The sequence below is a fragment of the Lynx rufus genome, unplaced genomic scaffold (assembly GCF_022079265.1).
Source record: "Lynx rufus isolate CCGP_SWC_20201006 ecotype Redwood Valley unplaced genomic scaffold, mLynRuf1.p SCAF_5, whole genome shotgun sequence".
NCBI classification, from domain to species: domain Eukaryota; kingdom Metazoa; phylum Chordata; class Mammalia; order Carnivora; family Felidae; genus Lynx; species Lynx rufus.
This window is the reverse complement of record NW_025814867.1, coordinates 131,474,324-131,495,589: the sequence shown is the minus strand read 5'-3', so window position 1 is coordinate 131,495,589 and position 21,266 is coordinate 131,474,324. Positions and strand designations below refer to the sequence as shown.

General features: G+C 36.8%; 1 protein-coding gene across 1 annotated transcript in view; it reads right to left on the bottom strand.

Annotated features, from left to right (window-relative positions):
• LOC124527277 (60S ribosomal protein L9-like) overlaps nucleotides 1–21,266 on the bottom strand; it is a 79,706-nt gene that overhangs the window by 42,770 nt on the left and 15,670 nt on the right. The window contains 1 exon segment of the mRNA XM_047100463.1: nucleotides 18,761–18,813. Within this exon segment, the coding sequence (XP_046956419.1) occupies nucleotides 18,761–18,813 (53 nt within the window).

Here is a 21,266-nt window from a genome sequence, read left to right as displayed (position 1 = left end):
CAGATTTGGCCGCAATGTCTTGGGGAAAGAGGGGAGTTGAGAATCATAGGACCTGCACCCTGTTTTCTGCCATCAGGACTATGTGACCACACAATGTTTCCATATCTTTATCACAAAATGGCCCTAATCACAACAACAACAAAAAGTGAACTGCAGACTTTTTAAAAAAGGCATACTTTCGAAGGTACTTTAAAAAATAAATACAAGGTGAATTAATTTGATGTATTATTATAATTATCAAATAAATAACATAATAAGCTCAGACCTCATAAATCATTTTTCTAGGTTAGAATAGGAACCAAGTAAATGTTTAGTCTTAAAGTTAAAGTTCTTAGTCAAAGGAGCTGTAAGGTTTTACTCACTTGGAAAACAGATTACCCAAAACTAAAAGAACTTCAGGGACATAAGTTATTGGACATCAACCTTTAAAAACAAAGCTGTGATAATACATTGAAGTGAATCAGAACCCAGTGGACTGTGTTGTGTCAAAAATGATTTTAGAAACACAAAAATCATTACTCAGATATGATTGGAATTTCAGGAAAGACAAATATGAATCCTATTTTATGATATTATTCTGGTGTTAAAAGTTTTGTAGTAATGTGTTCAAAACTGTGTTAAATAATTGAGAAAAGACTCAAGATGCCACTAAAAAATGTAAAAATCACTTTTAACTTGAAAATATGTTACCTAAAAATTGGCTGATATTATTGTCATTTTTCAAACTCAAGGATTTTAAATGACTCCAGCAAATCAACAGTTTAAAATCCTTCTTTACACGTGCTGTAAATTCTAACATATAACACCTCAGGTCAACAGGAGTTTGGAATAGTATTGAGGAAGCTTAGAAATGTGTTTTCAACTCATCTGCTTCTTTTCTTGATAAAAGACTACAAAATGCCACGCACTTATGGACTGCTCCTTCTGAATATGATCAAAAACATAATCTTGTTTTATTCTCCTAACGGCATTAAGGCTGCAACACTTTCTATGGTTCTCATATTATATGGGCATATTGACACTAAATTGTTTTCAGTGAAGGAAGAATTTAAGTGACTTGAAGTCAAAGCAGGGCTGAAAGGGAAGTGTTTGTTAGTTTTACCCACACCATCTAAAGTCTGATATTGTAGTTCTCTTTTCCTTGCTGAGCTGCTTGCTTTTTCATAGACAATGAAATTATCTGGAGAGGCGCCCGGGTGTCTTGGTTGAGTGACAGCCTCTTAATTTCGGCTGAGGTCATGATTCCAGGGCCATGGGATGGAGCCTGGCATCAAGCTCTGTGCTGGGCATGGAGCCTGCTTGGGATTCTCTCTCTCTCTCTCTCTCTCTCTCTCTCTCTCCCTCTGCCCCTCTTCCCAATTCACACACTCTCTCTCTAAAATAAATAAAATTTAAATTAAAAAAAGAGATTATATGGAAAGTGAACAAAAAAGTAATGTGTATTGCAACTTTAAAAGGGGGGTTGGGGGACAATAGGAAACCACTCATGGGAAATAGAAACTATAACAGAGAATTGGAATACAAAAATGCAGAAAAAAAACCAATTTCCATACTTAACTCAAACATCATATCTTTCACTAAAGTAATTTTATAAACTGAAATTGTAACCTAATTCTTACCTAATTATACCTTAAAATAGAAGACACAATTATAATTGAATTTATGCCATAGTTAAGTAATGGCTATTTCACTTTACGCTACATCATCCATACTACTCTGAAGCACTTATTCCCAATCAATGTTAACTCTATATGGAAGGAAGAAATGTCTTCTGCAGTCTGTTTGTGCAATCTTCCCCCACTGAATGAGTGAAATGGTACCTGGACAAATGTTTGATACAGTTTCAAAGTGTGGGATATCAAAAATAGAGCTTGTATCTGTGAAATTTTCCTGTTATGCCATTGAATAAAAACTTTAAAATAATTTTAAAAAACAGATATTAAACTTTAAAATTTATTCTTTCATGGAGCAATGGAGACAAATCATAATAACTTCTAACAAAAACAGCTGGAGCATTTTTTTCTATTATTTACACTCTGGTATTAAAGGAGTACAGAAACAAATATTTCTGGCATCTTCTATGTTATAGGACCTTGTAAATACTTTCTCATTTAGTCCTTAAAATATTCATATGAGTCAGCTTTTATTATTTTTACTTTACAAATGAGGAAACAGAGACACAAAGATAATTTTCCTAAGTGGAGGACAGGGAAGTGATTGAAATTCATTTAGCTCAAAGAAATTTTTTTGGCAAAACTGCTGAGAAAGTGTGATAAAAAGAACATTATAAAGTGGTATTATTTTTTCTGTATTTTTTCCAATTTGTGAGTGATTTAAAAATATAAGTCACATCACCTAAAAAGGGTCAGCAGATGTTTACAAAGCAATTATATTTCAGAGTCAGATCAGCACAAGGAAAGACTGACCATTCCAGAGGGATAACACCATTTGAAGTGATGTTCTATATCATTCACTAGTGCTGTTTCAATCGTTTCTTTAACAATAGAGGCCCTGTGAATTCTCTAGAATATTTGAAAATTTGTTTTATTTATCCTTTTTAAAATCATATTGATAATAATTTCAAAATCATTAATTAATTGCAAGAACACCAATACTGCGTTCTGGTCTTGATGCCTGTATCTCTCCATGTGCAAGCTCTAATGATATACCTTTCTTGTGCAGGCAGTGAGAAAACAGAAACTGACATAATACTTATGTATTCACACAAAGTAAAAGGCAAAAGATATCAAGACATAAGATATAAATGAAGTTTCCTGGAAAGAGAGAAAGGTCTGGGAAAATTTATTAATCATGCAGTACATGGAAATAGAGACATGCTAGATATTTTTTAATATACTAGAGGAATCAGAATTATACCCTAATAAGCAGCATTTTAGTTTCTGGAAAAGAAATCATCTGTCATATTAAATTAAATAACAATGTATTATGAAGTGTTTATTACACACAAAAACCCACCTCAGGAATAATTTAACAACATATGAGCAAAACTCAAGCATTGAAAACTGCAGAACACTGAATAATTAAAGAAGTCCTAAATGAATGAAAAGATACACTATATTCATGAGTTAGAAGAATAAGTCTAGTTAAAAGGTCAATTCTCCCCAGACTGATGTGTAGATCCAACACAATTCCAAATAAAAAGCCAAGATGATTTGAAGTAGGAGGTAGAAAGTGAAAAGATTCTAAAATTTTATTAAAATAGGGGTGCCTGGGTGGCTCGGTTGGTTAAGCTTCCAACTTCAGCTCAGGTCCTGATCTCACAGTTTGTGGGTTCAAGCCCCATGTTAGGCTCTGTGCTGAAAGCTCAGAGCCTGGAGCCTGCTTCAGATTCTGTGTCTCCCTCTTTCTCTGTCCCTCCCTGACTTATGTTCTGTCTGTCTCTCTCTCTCTCTAAAATAAATAAACATTAAACTTTTAAAATTTTATTAAAATATAAAGGACACAGAAGAGCCAAAACAGATTTTCTGTTTTGTATTGCTTTTTTGGGGGAGGGGGAAAAATTTGAAAGCCTTTTAAGATACTGATTTCAGGACTTACTAGATTAATTATTTACAGAAACTAAGACATTGGTGTATTGAAAGTGAGAACTGATAAATAGATCGATGTAATAGACAATAGTCTAGAAAGTCTACAAAGAGACCCACATACATATTATTGACTAACTTTCAAGAGCGAGGTAATTTGACAGGAAAAGGATAGTATTTTTGACAGTGCTGAAACAACTAGGTATTAGTGGAGGACAAACTATCCTCATTGCTCATGTCATACCATGCAAAAACATCAACCCTAAATGGATCATAGATACAGACATAAAAAGACCTCATTAAATTTAATATCAGGTGCTTTCACAAAGACACCATTATGAAAATGCAAGCCACTGTCCAGGGGGAAATATGTGTGGTTTACATATCTGACAAAGCATATGTATCCTGAATATATAAAGAAATCTTATAACTCAATAGTAAAATAAAACAAAATATTGTAAAAGGCAAGATTTTGAATAAATATTTCATAAGTAAAGATATATAAGAAGCCAAACAAGCACACGAAAAGATGCTCAACATAGTTAATTATCAAACAAATTCAATTGAAACTACAGTATGATATCATGACACATCTTATAAAATAGGTAAATTTTAAAAGGCAGACAACACCAAGTGCTGACAAGGAGGTAGAGCCATAAAGATCTCAAATATTACTAGTAAAAGTGTAAAGTTATGTAATAATTTTATAGAACCATTTGGCAATTTCTTAAAGTCAAACATCAGTTACCATGTTACCCAATAATAAATAAAAAACAGATGTCTAAAGAAAACTAAAGAAAGTTTATAACTGTTTTATTGAAAATAACAGCTTGAAACAATACAAATGTTCACCAACTATTGAACGGATAAATAAATAATGGTATATGCATATAACAGAATACCACTCACAAATGAAAAGATTCAGATTACTGAGGAGGAACCAAGAAGAAATTCATTTTTACTTTCAATTTTTATTAAGAATATTTTCCTTCAATTTTTTTTACTATATTTTTTACTTTTATGTGAATTTTTTCAAATTCTATTTTACTTATATCTTTTCATTTTAGCCTACTTCAATGTATTCATTTTTTCAAATTTTCAAATGATTTTCTTTTTTTTTCCTTTCCCCTTTTTTCTCTAATCTATCAAGCCCCTATCAACACCCAGACCAAAACACACCTAGGATCTAGCATCATTTGTTCGATTTTTTGTGTGTTTGTTTTTAATTTTTTTATTTTAATATTTTATTAATTCTAATTTTTTTTAATTTTTTTACCTCATTAATTCCTTTCTCCCATCAAAATGACAAAACGAAGGAATTCACCCCAAAAGAAAGAGCAGGAGGAAATGACAGCCGGGGACTTAACCAACATAGATATAAGCAAGATGTCTGAACCAGAATTTAGAATCATGATAATAAGAATACTAGCTGGAGTCGAAAATAGATTAGAATCCCTTTCTGTGGAGATAAAAGAAGTAAAAGCTAGTCAGGATGAAATAAAAAATGCTATAACTGAGCTGCAACTTGAATGGAGGCCACAGCGGCAAGGATGGATGAGGCAGAACAGAGAATCAGTGATATAGAGGACAAACTTAGAGACAATAATAAAGCAGAAAAAAAGAGGGAGATTGAGGCAAAAGAGCACGATTTAAGAATTAAATAAATCATGACTCATTAAAAAGGAACAACATCAGAATCATAGTGATCCCAGAAGAGGAAGAGAGACAAATAGGGGTATAAGGGTTATGTGAGAAAATCACAGCAGAAAAATTTCCTAGCTTGGGGGAAAGACACAGACATCAAAATCCAGGAAGCACAGATGACCCCCATTAGATTCAACAAAAAATGACCATCAACAAGGCATATCATAGTCAAATTCACAAAAAACTCTGGCAAGGAGAGAATCATGAAAGCAGCAAGAGAAAAAAAAGTCCCTAACATACAAGGTAAGACAGATCAAGTTTGCAGCAGACCTATCCCACAGAAATGTGGCAGGCCAGAATGGAGTGGCAGGATGTATTCAATGTGCTGAATTGGAAAAATAGGCAACCAAGAATTCTCTAACCAGCAAGGCTGTCATTAAAAATAGAAAGAGAGATTAAAAGTTTCCCAAACAAAAATTAAAGGAGTTTGTGACCACTAAACCAGCACTGCAAGAAATATTAAGGGTGACTCTGAGGGGAGAAAAGATGAAAAAAACAAAACAAAACAAGACAAATAAATAAAGAACACAAGCAACAAAAACTAGAAATGACCAGAGAACACCACCAGAAACTCCAACTCTACAAGCAACATAATGACAATAAATTTGTATCTTTCAGTACTCACTGTAAACATTAATGGACTAAATCCTCCAATCAAAAGACACAGGGTAACACGATAAGAAAACAAGATCCATCTATATGCTGTTTACAAGAGACCCACTTTAGACCTAAAGACACCTTCATATTGAAAGTAAGGGGATGGAGAAGCATCTATCATGCTGATGATCAACAAAAGAAAGCCAGAGTAGCCATACTTATATCAGACAATCTAGACTTTAAAATAAAGACTTTATCAAGAGATGAAGAAGATTAATTATATCACAATTAAGGGGTCTATCCACCAAGAAGATCTAACAATTATAAACATTTATGCACCAAATGTGACAGTACCCAAATATATAAATCAATTAATCACAAACATAAAGAAAGTAATTGATAGTAATACCATAATAGTAGGGGACTTCAACACCCCACTCACAGCAATGGACAGATCATCTAATCAAAATATCAACAAGAAAAAAATGGCTTTGAATGACACAGTGGACCAGATGGACTTAACAGATATATTCAGAACATTTCATCCTAATGCAGAGGAATATACATTGTTCTCCAGTGCACATGGAATGTTCTCCAGAATAGACCACATACTTGAGACACAAATCAGCCCTCAACAAGTACAAAAAGTTTGAGATCATACCGTGCATATTTTCAGACCACAACACTATGAAACTCTAAGTCAACCACAAGAAAAAATTTGGAAAGGTAACAAATACTTGGACACTAAAGAACATCCTACTAATGAATGTATCGGCTAACCAAGAAGTTAAAGAGGAAATTAAAAAGTTCATGGAAGCCAATGAAAATGATAACACTGCAGCCCAAAACCTCTGGGATGCAGGAAAGGCGGTCAAAAGAGGAAACTATATAGCAATCCAGGCTGTCCTAAAGAAGGAAGAAAGATCTCAGATAGACAACCTAACCTTACACCTTTAAGGACTGGAAAAAGAACAGTAAATAAAACCCAAAAGCAGAAGACAGGAAATTAAAAAGATCAGAGCAGAAATTAATGCTGTTGAAACCAAAAAAACAGTAAAACAGATCAATGAAACCAGAAGCTGGTTCTTTGAAAGAACTAACAAAATTGATAAACCACTAGCCAATTTGATCAAAAAGAAAAAGGAAAGGACCCAAATAAATGAAATCAAGAATGAAAGAGGAGAGATCACAACCAACACAGCAGAAATACAAACAATAATAAGATAATATTAGGAGCAATTATACACAAATAAAATGGGCAATCTGGAAGAAATGAACAAATTCCTAGAAACATATACACTACCAACACTGAAACAGGAAGAAATAGAAAATTTGAACAGACCCATAACCAGTAAGGAAATTGAATTAGTAATCAAAAATCTCCCAAAAAACAAGAGTCCAGGGCCAGATGGCTTTTCAGGGGAATTCTACCAAACATATAAGGAAGAGTTAACACCTATTCTTTTGAAGCTGTTCCAAAAAATAGAAATGGAAGGAAAACTTCCAAACTCTTTCTATGAAGCCAGCATTACCTTGATTCCAAAACCAGATAGAGACCCCACTAAAAAGGAGAACTATAGACCAATTTCCCTGATGAACATGGATGCAAAAATCCTCAACAAGATATTAGCCAAATGACTCCAACAATACATTAAAAACATTATTCACCACGACCAAGTGGGATTTATACCTGGGATGCAGGGATGGCTCAATATCTACAAAACAATCAATGTGATTCATCAAATCAATAAAAGAAAGGACAAGAACCATATGATCCTCTCAATAGATGCAGAGAAAGCATTTGACAAAATACAGCATCCTTTCTTGATAAAAATCCTCAAGAAAGTAGGGATAGAAGGATCATACCTCGAGATCATAAAAGCCATATATGAAAGACCCACTGCTAATATCATCCTCAATGGGGAAAAACTGAGAGCTTTCCCATAAGGTCAGGAACAAGACAGGGATGTCCACTCTCACCACTGTTATTCAACATACTATTGGAAGTTTAGCCTCTGTAATCATACAACACAAAGAAATAAAAGGTATCCAAATCAGCCAGGAGGAGGTCAAACTTTCATTCTTTACTGATGACACGATACTCTATATGGAAAACCCAAAAGATTCCATTAAAAAAAACAGCTAGAATTGATTCATGAATTCAGCAAAGCTGCAGGATATAAAATCAATGCACAGAAATCGGTTACATTCCTATACACCAACTATGAAACAACAGAAAGAGAAATCAAGGAATTGATCCCATTTACAATTGCACCAAAAAACATAAAATACCTAGGAATAAATCTAACCAAAGATGTGAAAAATAAATACACTGAAAACTAGAAATCTTATGAAAGAAGTTGAAGAAGACACACAAAAAAATGGAAAAAGATTCCATGCTCCTGGATAGGAAGAACAAATGTTAAAATGTCGGTATTACCCAAAGCAATCTACATATTCAGGGATGCAATCCCTATCAAAATAACATCAGCATTCTTCACAGAGCTAGAACAAATAATCCTAAAATTTGTATGGATCCAGAAAAGACACCGAATAGCCAAACGATTTTGAAAAAGAAAACCAAAGCAGGAGGCATCACAATCCCAGACTTCAAGCTATACTACAAAGCTGTAATCAGCAAGACAGTATGGTACTGGCATAAAAACAGATTCTCAGATCAACGGAACAGAATAGAGAACCCAGAAATTGACGCACAAACGTATGGCCAACTAATCTTTGACAAAGCAGGAAAGAATATCCAATGGAATAAAGACAGTCTCTTCAGCAAGTGGTGCTGGGAAAACTGGACAGCGACATGCAGAAGAACGAACCTGGACCATTTTCTTATACCATATACAAAAATAAACTCAAAATGGATAAAAGACCTAAATGTAAGACAGGAAGCCATCAAAATCCTCCAGGATAAAGCAGGTAAAAACCTCTTTGATCTTGCCCACAGCAACTTCTTACTCAACACGTCTCCAGGGGCAAGGGAAACAAAAGCAAAAATGAACTACTGGGACCTCATCAAAATAAAAAGCTTCTGCACAGTGAAGGAAACAATCAGCAAAACTAAAAGGCAACTAGAAGAATGGTAGAAGATATTTGCAAACGACATATCAGATAAAGGGTTAGTATCCAAAAATCTATAAAGAACTTATCAAACTCAACACCCAAAAAATAAATAATCCAGTGAAGAAATGGGCAAAAGATATGAACAGATACTTCTCAAAAGAAAACATCCAGATGGCCAACAGACACATGAAAAAATGCTCAACATCATTCATCAGGGAAATACAAATCAAAACCACAATGACATACACCTCACACCTGTCAAAATGGCTAACATTAACAACTCAGGCATCAACAGATGTTGGCAAGGATGTGGAGAAAGAGGATCTCTTTTGCATTGTTGGTGGGAATGCAAGCTGGTGCAGCCACTCTGGAAAACAGTATGGAGGTTCCTCAAAAATTAAAAATAGACCTACCCTATGACCCAGCAATTGCACTACTAGGTATTTATCCAAGGGATACAGGTATGCTGTTTCAAAGGGACACATGCACCCCAATGTTTACAGCAGCACTATCAGCAATAGCCAAAATATGGAAAGAGCTCAAATGTCCATCGATGGATGAATGGATAAAGAAGTACTTGGCAATCAAAAGAATGAAATCTTGCCATTTGCAACTACATGGATGGAACTAGAGGGTAGTATGCTAAGCGAAACTAGTCAGAGAAAGACAAACATCATGTTACTTCACTCTTATGAGGACTTTAAGACACAGAACAGATGAACATAAGGGAAGGGAAGGAAAAATAATACAAAAACAGGGAGGGGACAAAACAGAAGAGACTCTTAAATATGGAGAACAAACAGAGGGTTACTGGAGGGGTTGTAGGAGGGGCTATAGGCTAAATTGGTAAGGGGCATTAAGGAATCTACCCCTGAATTCATTGTTGCAATATATGCTAACTAACTTGGATGTAAATTAAAAAAATAATATTAAAAAAAAGATTCAGATTACTGATATGTACAACAAGGATGAATCTCAAAAATATTATGCTTTCAAAAGACCCCAGACACAAAAGTATATATATTGTATGATCCTAGTCAATGAAATTCTAGAACAGGCAAAATTCATCTACAGTGCAGAATGGAGGTCAGTGATTGCCTGGGGCTGGGATGGGTAGGGAGGAATTAACTACAAAGGGATAGGAAGGAACTTTGGGAACTTTCATTTGTGGATAATGAAAATGTTCTATATCTTGATTGGACTGATATTTGTGTAGGTACATGAGTCAAAAGTCATGCGCATTTAATATAAGTGAAATTTATTGTATGTTATTCCTCAATAAAGTCTATTTAGAAAAATCAAAGCACCCTGAATAAAGTAGATACAGAATGTAACTGAGCCTTGTTTTCCTGGTCAGAGCTGGAAAAACATGTCATGGTTCCAAAGTGGCTTCCAGTCCCTTCTTATAGAACTTTTTGCTGTAATTTTTTAATCATCTGTTTACCAGGGCCTAAAATGTTTTTATGCCCCACCTTTTTAAATTAGTTTTTTTAATGTTTATTTTTGAGAGACAGAACATGAGCCAGGGAGGAGCAGAGAGAGAGGGAGACACAGAATCTGAAGCAGGTTTTAGGCTCTGAGCTGTCAGCACAGAGCCTGACACGGGGCTCAAACTCATGAGGTGTGAGATCGAGACCTGAGAAAGTTGGATGCTCAACCGACTGAGCCACCCAGTTGCCCCTCTCAGTAATATATTACCTCATTCAATGCTTCAACAATCCTGAGAATTCGGTACATCAATATTGCAATTTTACAGATGAGAAAACAGGAGCGCAGAAAGATATTGTACTTTGCCCAAAGTCACAAAACTATTTCATATTAGTCTTAGTAATTAAACCTGAGTAGAATGTGATAGCCTACACCCTAATCCATCATACGATAAAGAACGTTCTTTAAGGTATATGACTACTTTCATATAAATTTCATATAAATTTCAGAGTTCTCTATGTCAGTTAAGTTTTTCAGAAGCCAATGAAAGCATTTGGAAAGCTAGCATATTCAAAAAGTTAACAAATGCTATTTCTTTGGCAACATGATTAAATAATTGATCATGTGTGGTAGGTACGAAGCACAATATAAAAATTCAGGTGTGTACAAAATGCAATTTTATTTTTCTACTACTCGGTTGATTTTCTATAACAGCTTCCAAGTAGTCAGATTACAAAAATGTAATATTCATTAAATATACCTGTCACTGTGGTGGCTGACAGTTGGTGGGCATCTGGCCCTTGTGTTCCATTCTATATGTACCGGCATCTCCTGAGATTCGCTAAAAGATACATCATTCATTTTCCATGGATTTTTGTTCAAACAGGTCACTGCTAAGTCATCTGTCCCTCCCGTTCAAGAGGCCCTTCGTGTGTACTCTCTAGGCTGCCTCTCATGTCTTTTTGGGTATGTGGGATCATTCTGCTGCTCCTCATCTTATAAGTCATAGGGACTTACAGGATGGGGGACTATCGGTAATCTCTCATTACTTCCTTGCTCCTCTTAGTTTCAGGGGATATTTATATTTCTCAGGTACTAACCTGGGGAGTGAGGAAAGTGCGTGTTGTCATAAGCTGAATAGAGAGATTTGTCCACTTAAATCCATTTTGTCTTTTTCCTGGACTAATATTGCAACCCTCTTGCTGAAAGGTGTGACCGTGTAATTGAGTTCTAACCGATGGGATACATGAGCTGAAATAATGTGGGCCACTTCCAGTCCCCAAACCTTCCACGCATGCTCTTCTGTGTTCTTTCTCCCTCTGTTGTTATGACACTGACAGGAAAGGCCTTAGCAGCTGTAGACACATTGTACAAGCTGGATAGGGCCTTGCTTCCTAAATGAGAGTGGTAATCTGCAATGCCCACTAGGACTGCTATTGATCAAAAAATAAACTTTTGGGGCATCTGTGTGGCTCAGTCATTTAAGCATCCAACTCTGGATTTTGGCTCAGGTAATGATTTCATGCTTCATGGGTTTAAGTCCTGTGTCAGGCTCTTTGCTGGCAAGTGAGGAGCCTGCTTTGGATTCTCTCTCTCTCCTCTCTCTCTGCCCCTGCCCTGCTCATGCTCTCTTTCTGTCTCTCTCAAAATCAAATAAATAAATTTAAAAAAAGAAGAATAAACTGGGGCACCTGAGTGGCTCAGTCAGTTAAGTGTCTGACTCTTGGTTTTGGCTCAGGTCATGATTGCACAACCCATGAGTTCGAGCCCCATGTTGGGCTCTGTGCTGGCAGTGTGGAGCCTGTTTGGGATTTTCTCTCTCTCTCTCTCTCTCTCTCTCTCTCTCTCTCTCGGCTCCTCCCCAACTTGCACAGTCTCTGTCTCTCTTATAAAAAATGAATAAACTTGGGGTGCCTGGGTGGCTCAGTCGGTTGGGCATCCGACTTCAGCCCAGGTCATGATCGCACAGTCTGTGAGTTTGAGCCCCAAGTTGGGCTCTGTGCTGACAGCTCAGAGCCTGGAGCCTACTTCAGATTCTGTGTCTCCCTCTCGCTCTGCCCCTCCCTTGTTCATGCTCTGTCTCTCTCTGTCTCAAAAATAAATAGAAACATTTTTAAAAAATTAAATAAAAAATTAATAAACTTAGGGGCACCTGGATGGCTCAGTTGGTTGGGATCTGACTTCGGCTCGGGTCATGATCTCACTGTTCATGGGTTTGAGTCCCGCATCAGGATCTCTGGTCTCAGCATGGAGCTTGCTTCAGATTCTGTGTCTCCCTCTCTCTCTGCTCCTTCCCCCCCCCTCAAAAATAAACATTAAAAAAAATTTTGTTAATGAATAAACCTAAAAAAAAGAAAAACTTCTGTTTTTGTCTAGCCATTACTAGATTAAGTCTGTTTCTTACCAAAGACTAGTATATCCTAATACACAGATCCATCTGATTAACATGCTACCAATTATTTTCTGTTGTGTAAAACCAATGTCTCCATAGGGTGTTGGGGAAGAGAATACAGGTACTACTCATACTCCCATCCCTCAAACCTGCCTGGAATGTCTGAGTTGCCCCCTAAGTTCATTCAGGAGAGTAGCCATCTCCCTTTTCCTCCAGGACTCCCAGTATTTATCCACTTACTGCTTCTCCATCTCACTCCCCTCCACCCCCCACCCCAGCTCCAGGAGGCTTTATTATTTCGGGGGGCAGGCAGAAAGTTTTGTGTCACTCACCAAGTACTCCTTCAAAAAAACAAACATGTTGCAGAGATTGAAAGATCATTAATTGATTAAATATTTTGGAAACAAATAAGGAAATAAATAAGTAATGCTCTAGCTGATTGAGAGAATATAAAAAACAGCAAATGTGGGAGAATCTCTGTTAATATTTCCAAAAGTTACCCCATGACATGTGTGGTCTTCTATCAAGTAGATCACACACCTAAGAATTGCATTGTCTCTTAGGGTCTCAGTAACAAGCTTGCGTTCTACCCAAAATTTGGGGAACTGTGACTCTTGAAAATTATTAATTTTTGATAGTTAGGAATTTGGTAAATGAACTATTATATATGCCAGTCACTGTTCGAGGTATGAAAATCTTCAGAACTAGAGGGGTGCCTGGGTGACTCAGTTGGTTAAGCGTTTGACTTTAGCTCAGTTCATGATCTCACAATTCATGGGTTTGAGCCCCATGTTGGGTTTTGTGCTGACAGATCAGAGCCTGGAGCCTGCTTTGGATTCTGTGTCTCCCTGTCTCTCTCTGCCCCTCCCTACTTGTGCCCTGTCGCGCTCTCTCTCTCTCTTTCAAAAATAAACATTATTTTTTTTTAATCCTCAGAAGTACAAATACTTGTAGTGAACAGCCAACAATCTCTATTTTATTCCAAAATACAAATACCCCATGGAGGTATCCTCCCTCCTTCGAGCATGCCCCACACTGATATGGTCGACCAAGACAAAGACCATGGTAGGTTTTTTGCCATTCTTCATAGATGTTTTCATAAGTTCACTGAATGTGCACCTGGAAACATCTAGGTGTACTGATATGTGAAAAGATGAGTATATTATTATTACTTGCATTGCTCCTAAAAATAGGACCCCTCAATCCAGTTCTTGACTAGAGACACATTTTCTTTTCTCCCCATCTTCTGTAGAAGTACTCAAGAAGTTTTGAGATAAAGGGCTCTGATAACTAAGAAAATTGCCAACTGCCTCAAATTCTCTTAGGGCCTGCCTCTCCTTAAACTGAGTAAAGGAGCATACGTTCCAAACATACACTTGACATACACTTGGACAAACTATAGTTTGCTGATTAAATATGCAGAGCAAATTTTAACACTGGTCCCAGGTGATATGTTGGGTGTTAGTTTTCCTAAAATAATTTTTTTTTTACCGGTTTCTCAGTCATGATTCTATCTTGGTATTAAACATCAATCCATATTGTGCAAATTCTCACCCCAGCTGGCTAAGCTAAGAGAGCGAGAAATGAAAATCAGATCTGATTCTCATGTTATAAATATGAAAATTGTTACTTGATGATGGAACACTGGACAACTGAGGGACAGGGGATTTTTAGGTTTCTGGGGAACTTCCTTCTTCCAAGAACAACTTGATTTGCATGGGTTGGGATATTTTGAGGTTATGAGCTATGGGTTAAAATAAAAGCTTGGGGCTCACAAGTCTGGTAAAACCATAAAGTTCTGTTTTCAATGGAATTTCTGGCAATACCAAGATTTATACTGCTTTTACCTGAAACCATGATGAGAGAAGTCAAGTTTGCAAATGGGAAGAGAAAAGAAAAAATAAACAAATAGCACTTATTTATTACATAACCAAGCAGGCAGGCAATCACCCTGGTTCCAGGTCTGCCCAGCACTTAAGCAGGAATTGGAGAAAGGTTCAGTGAGCCACTACTATTGCCTTAGCCAGTTTTTCCCCAAAGGTTTGGGCATTTCCATCCCATTGTCCCGAGGGAGGGCATAGGGGTAAGTCTGCATATTTGTGGACAATATGGCCATGGTTGGGAAATACCGTTGTGAGAACTTGCTGGTTACAACAGCCCATGTGCAACTTCACCATATTCAGTCAAATTAATCCCTGTCTCCCCTCTCACTTCTTTTTTTTTTTTTTTGCCTTTTTAAATAACTTTCTTTCCATCCTACTCCCATGTGGCTCAAGCCTCCTTTTTTTTTTTAATTAATTTAATACCTTTATGGTTTATCACTGAAAAACTCATTCTCAGTTTGGAAAGATGGATGAGAGACACTTTCCCCTATTTCTTCCACTACAAAGGCTCTGAATGGTGGAAAGAAGAAGGCAAACTGGCTAAGGACTATGGACACAAGCAATGATACTATGGTGAGATCCCTGGGTTTTCTTTCTGCTTCATATATCCCAGACTTGTAACTGAAAAAGCCAGTAAGCAGGAAATGCTACTGGGCATAGACAATTGAGCCTCAGCAAGTCTATTTTTCTCTACCCAAAGGAGCAGGAAAGGGGCATTTTAGACAATAACAACTCAACAGCAAACAAACACAGGAAAATCTGCCATCCCCGTGCCAACCCCAACCCTCTGGGTCAACACAGGCTGAGTGAAAAGTCTAGACTTACACCCTGACCCTGCTGTAGAGGTGGCCCTCCAGGCTCCACACTCGGTAGTGTTGGAGAATACTGAGTGAGGAGGAGGGAAGTCCATCTTCTTACAGCATTAATGAATTCTACCCTACTCTGCAGGTGTCTGTGGACTCTGGACTTCTACCCCCACACTGTGGTAATAAAGGATCCTTCCCCCTCTATGCTTCAGGGGAGAGTCGGAACTCTTACCACTGCTCAGAGGTAATGAAACCACCTCTATTCCTGCCCCACATGTCAGTGGAGGACACACAGGAAACAAACAGCAGGCATTCTAGACAAGGGGAGTATCAGCAAAGGTTTAGTGGAAAGCCTGAATTTTCACCTTAACTCAGAGGTATTGAAGTACCCCTCAACAACCCACTCCCTGCCCCAACTATGGGGTCAATAGAGGGCTGGCAGGAAACCCATATTTCTACCTTCTCCTAGAAGTAATGAAGAAATGCTCACATTTCTTGCCAGTGTTACAAGAGGCTAAAAAAAAGATTTATATAAGATCCAGTTTCATAACATAATATTGACAATGTCCAGGATATAATCACAAATCACTCATTCATACTAAGAACCAAGAAAATCTCAACTCAAATGGTAAGATAGTCAATAGATACTAATAACAAGATGCCGCAGATGTTAGAATTATCTGGCAAAAAGAATTTAGTATAATTCTTACTTAGCAGATTTAGTGTAAGCATTAGTTTTTCAGTGAAGTGTGAAGTTCATTAAAATAAGTCTAATGAAACATAATTCACATGAAATGAAATGTATTTGTAAAAATGGTCACTCACTTATCAACAATCATAAAGAAGTTAATGACAGAATTTAACGATGGCATTTTACAAAATAAGACTGGAATACAGGTTAAAAATATTAAGAATTAGGACAATAAAGAATCCATGTTTTACTTCATCTACACAAATTATTATCAAGTCATTGTCAACTGAGTTATATGGATTGGGGTTTATTTGTCTGTAAACATTTACTTACATGATCTCCTTCACCATGCTTCCAAACTTTGCTTTTACATACCATAATCATTTGGAAGTGTCTAATTGCTTATAAATTAGAATTATTCAAATACAGTCAAACATAATTATGAATACTAATTTTTGAGAATGGAACCTAGTGAAGATGTATTATTAGTCAGGGCTCTCCAGAGAAACAAAATCAATAGGATTGATCTATCAATCTATCCACCCATCTATTATATATATATATATATATATATATAGAGAGAGAGAGAGAGAGAGAGAGAGAGAGAGAGAGAGAGAGATTTGTTATGAAGAATTGGCTCACATGATTATGGAGACTGAAAAGTCCCACCATCTGCTGTCTGTAGGCTGGAGACCCAGGAAAACTGATGATGTAGTTCGGTCAGAGTCCAAAGGCTTGAGAACCAGGGCAACCTGTGGTGTAAGTCAGAGGGCAGGGGAAAATCCATGTCTGAGTTCGGTCAGGCAGAAGGGGCAAATTCTCCCTTCCTCCACCTATTTTGTTCTATTCAATGTGGGATGATGCACATCCACTTTGGGGAAGACACGCTGCTCTACGGAATCTATCAATTCAAATGCTAATGTCAACTGGACTCTCTTTCACAGGCACACCCAGAAATAATGTTTAACCAAATATCTTGGCAAGTTCCAGTCAAAATGATACACAACACAAAAGACAAGTAGGCCATCAGACTTTAAGTTAAATAATTAATTTTCTATTTGCTCCGAACTACTTTACCTCCTTAAAAAAGTTCTCAGTATCTAGTTCCTTGAAAAACAAACCCCAAATTATTTTACTGAATTTAATAGTCTTTAAGATACCGTTTCACTACAAATAGTATTTCTTCTTTCTTTTTATAGTCAAATTTTATTGAGTCTTTATTTACGAGATAATGTCATGATTCAGAAGCAATACAAGGCTTTTTATAGATTGTTTTTCCCTCCAAGATAAGACTATAAAAGTTCTTATAAACCTCTCCACTCTTAAAAGCAAGATTTGGCAGACCCTGCTAGGATTTCAAAACCATTGGATAGCTTCAATTGTGTGGTCATTTGTTTTAACATGATATCTTTCACCTGGTTTTTAATCTCAGGAGGAAAAAAAATACAGATGACTCAATTTTTCATTTAATTAAATATAAAAAAATAAATTTCTCTCTCTCCACTTTTACTAGATTTATTTGGAGTTTTGTAAATCTCAGGGATGGGTCCTATTAGGAAAAAGAAGGAGGGTATTCAATTTGAATATAAAATGAAAGAAGAAGGAGGGAAGGAAGGAAAGAAGGCAGGGAGGGAGAAAGGAAGGAAATTCTTCTGTTATGCAGCAGCTCTAACATGTTACCATATTTGTAAGAAATTTTTTCTTGTCTTCTAAAACAAATAAAACCATCTGACTGAACCATCTAACTGTGAATAAAGTTCTTGAAAACTACCCAAAACACAGAAAATGGAACTTTTTTATCCTGGACTCCATAGTATTATAGAGTTTTCTCTGGTAGAGTACACTGATTATAATTCTTTCCAAATTAGCAAACCACAAAAATGTAGGAAGCAGAAAATTACTTGCAAGCAAAATGAAACCAGTTTTTACAGTAATTAAAAGATGAGGAGTTTGGGGGAATTAATTTAAAGAGGGAGAATCTACTTAATTAGATAACAACACTATTATAGAAATTTTACAGAAACCAGCATGTGGTAGGCAGCCCACGCTCAACTCTCTGGTATCTGAGACATCCACCCTTCCAGCTACACAGTTTAGAAGGAAATATGAGATGCAAACACTTTTTTTGCTTTACCCATGCTGTATTTCCTTCTGCTTAAATTATAAATGACGGTGTGCAAAACTGGGAAACATGGTAGTGATGTTTGGAATCTCTTAAACCTTTATAAATTGACTTTGAGATAAGATTAATCCTTATGTTAATAGGTAAACTGGAACTCTTAGCACAAAAATAAAGAACTATATAAACATTCTTCTGATTTTTAGGATTCAGTCATATTTCAGGGTAACATCTCAGGAAATAGCAAACCTTTGCTCCAACTGAGTTCTCTGATTGGTACTCCCGCCACCTCAAAACAAACTCTGGACCATAAGGATTCAGAACATTACAAGGCTAGGATGAAATGCCAGGATTTCCAGAGAAAGGCCTAGGGGCTGGCAGCTGCCTGAAGTTCTAATAATGTTCGGATCCACTTGGGCAAGAGTTAGTTTTTCTACAGATGATATCTAGAATCTGTTATTTTATAGTAAATTCCAATAGTCACAGAGAGTTATGAAGGGTAAATTGTTCATTGGCCCACCTGTTGAGCACCGCCATGTCACTTCGACAGCTTGTAAGAATCATTTCTGAAAGCTGCATTCGAACAATTTTATGGGAGTTAAATGACATTAGAAAAAGCAAAGTCGAAGCAGAAATCCGTATGGAACTGCTTTTACACACTACTTTACAGTTTACAATGTGTTGTACATGCAACCTTAGCTGATGGCCTGTGTATTCCCCTCCAATCATGCTGGATGGAATACAATTCCCTGTCTAGATGAATCAGCAGTACATAAAAATCAGCTTGGCCTTAAGCATGCAAATACAATCTGAATTCAATTTTTAAGAAACCACAGATTTTCCCCTTAGGGAATGGACTGTTTGTGGGCAGGCTGTCTCTTTTATAAGAAAACTATTCTCCAAGAGAGCATTTTCACAGATGAAAACTAAGAATTCCAGTATTTTCATTGCATAAATGTACCTGAATATTTCAAAGGAATAGTCCAAAGCCTGAACATGAACTGTTTTCTTGTTTTTGCAGTTTAAACACTTACATGAAGCCCTATGCAAAATTCTACTCAAGGACTGATTTCCCTTGTTTGAGAAATCAATGGATTCCAGGTCTTTAAAAAATCCTTTGCTTTCACTTAGGAAACTGAAAGCAATCTCACTTGCCTTGTGCCACTTATCAGTTGATTACCTCTTATTTCCAAATCTACCCTCCTTTGCCTTACTTATGATATTGGAGATGGGCCCTGTAAACATATCCCTTTCTCAGGTAACACAATGTTCAATGTTGTCAGCAGATGGTTGGAGAGAACCCAGCAGATGGTTGGAGAAAAACCAGGCTTTGTTCCAGTGTGTTTTTCTCTGCTTGCTCCTGTGGTACACAACAAACAGCAGTGCATAAGACACCCAGCAGTGCCCCCTCCCCACCAGTGAGTTCTACTGAATGGCATTCCCTGTGGGCGACCTCCTTTGGCATTTCGGAGGGCAGCTTCCCAGCAAATTCCATGAAGCAATACTTCCCTATGGACAGTTTTCCAAGCACCTGGAAGGCGGCTTTCTGGCAATTTCAGATGCCAATGTACCCCAGAGAACTTCATAATCCAGTGGGTCGTGGTCATAGCCATAACCACTCCATTGTAGGGGAGGAGTACCTCTTCCAGATTTCTTCCTCTGGACTTTGCCTCTCAGGCTTAGAGGTAATGGCTTCCCCTGTATCTATTCTTCTATTCTTCTTTAGTTTTTTTTCTGAGGCAAGTAATCTAGATTGGTTGCAGTTATTAATTCTCTATATTAAACTTTGTTACAATTATGTGATTCCTATCTGCTTATTGGACCCTGAATGACGACCCAGTTTTTAACTCAATAGTATCTCCCAATATGAGTACAGTTTTGTACTTTTGTACTTGTACAATTTTGGAAACTATTTAGCTTCCAAAAAAAATTTTGGACTAATAACGTACAAAATCTAAAACACTATCTTAAGAAAACATGATCCCACAGTTATTAAGTAGACATTCTTTTTAAAGTATCCACTTACTGCCAACATAAATATACCACTTAATAGAATAAATATCATCAAACTAATTTGTTGATCTTTGCCATTGGAAAGAAAATTTCATTGAGTGGGAAATGCTGCTGAAACATCTGCACAGGTATTGATCAGTTAAAAAGCCAAACAAAATGAGATCAACTCTGTACTTTTAAAAAGAAGTAGATTTGTTTATGTTATTTTATATAATTTAAAATACCTCTGAACCTGCCAGAATGGAACCCTGCCAATGCTCTTACTAATTGTAGACATTTTAAAGCACATGCAGCAAAGGAACTGGGATAATATTTAGAAATATTAAGGACAACTTTTGCCTTTAGCCAAATAAATATGTAGGTTAACATTTCTTCTCATAACTCCCCCATTAAGAGGTACCCTCCCTTCCTCTCCTCCAGGTGAAGAATACCATCAAGATGTCAGAACTTAGTTTTGTAACTTACTGTGGATTTAAGGCTATTATTTAGTTGCAAGCAACAGAAACTTCCAATGTCCAACTTAAGCAAGTATGAAATATATTTTAATTTTGGGGTAGCAGCTTAACAATATTAGCAGGAAGTCAGGCTATGGAAAGAGTGAGGGTCAGTCTCAGGAAAGGCTTGGAACAAGAGCTTCTCTGGATGCTTCCAGGCAGCAAGCATCCTGTCAAGGATACCTGTGAGAGGAAATGAGGTCTGAACACTCTTCTGTCCTTAAGTCTCTCTACTCAAAAGTTCAAAGTCCTCGGAATGGAAGCCCAGTTTCTCCAGCTAGTCATCTGCCCATTCCTTGTTTAGAAGAGAGAGCATTGTGATTTTCCTGTCTCACCAAAATGACACAAATTGGGAGAGTTAGTTAACTCAGTGGAAATTAGGATATTAGCTGAAGTAAAATGAAAAAATACTGTAAGCCCAAAAATCTTTTTTCACTATGTACGCCATTAAGGTTAAGTCTCTCATTCCTTAAGCACCACAGCTAATAGATAGGTGATAGATGAAATACACTCTGACAG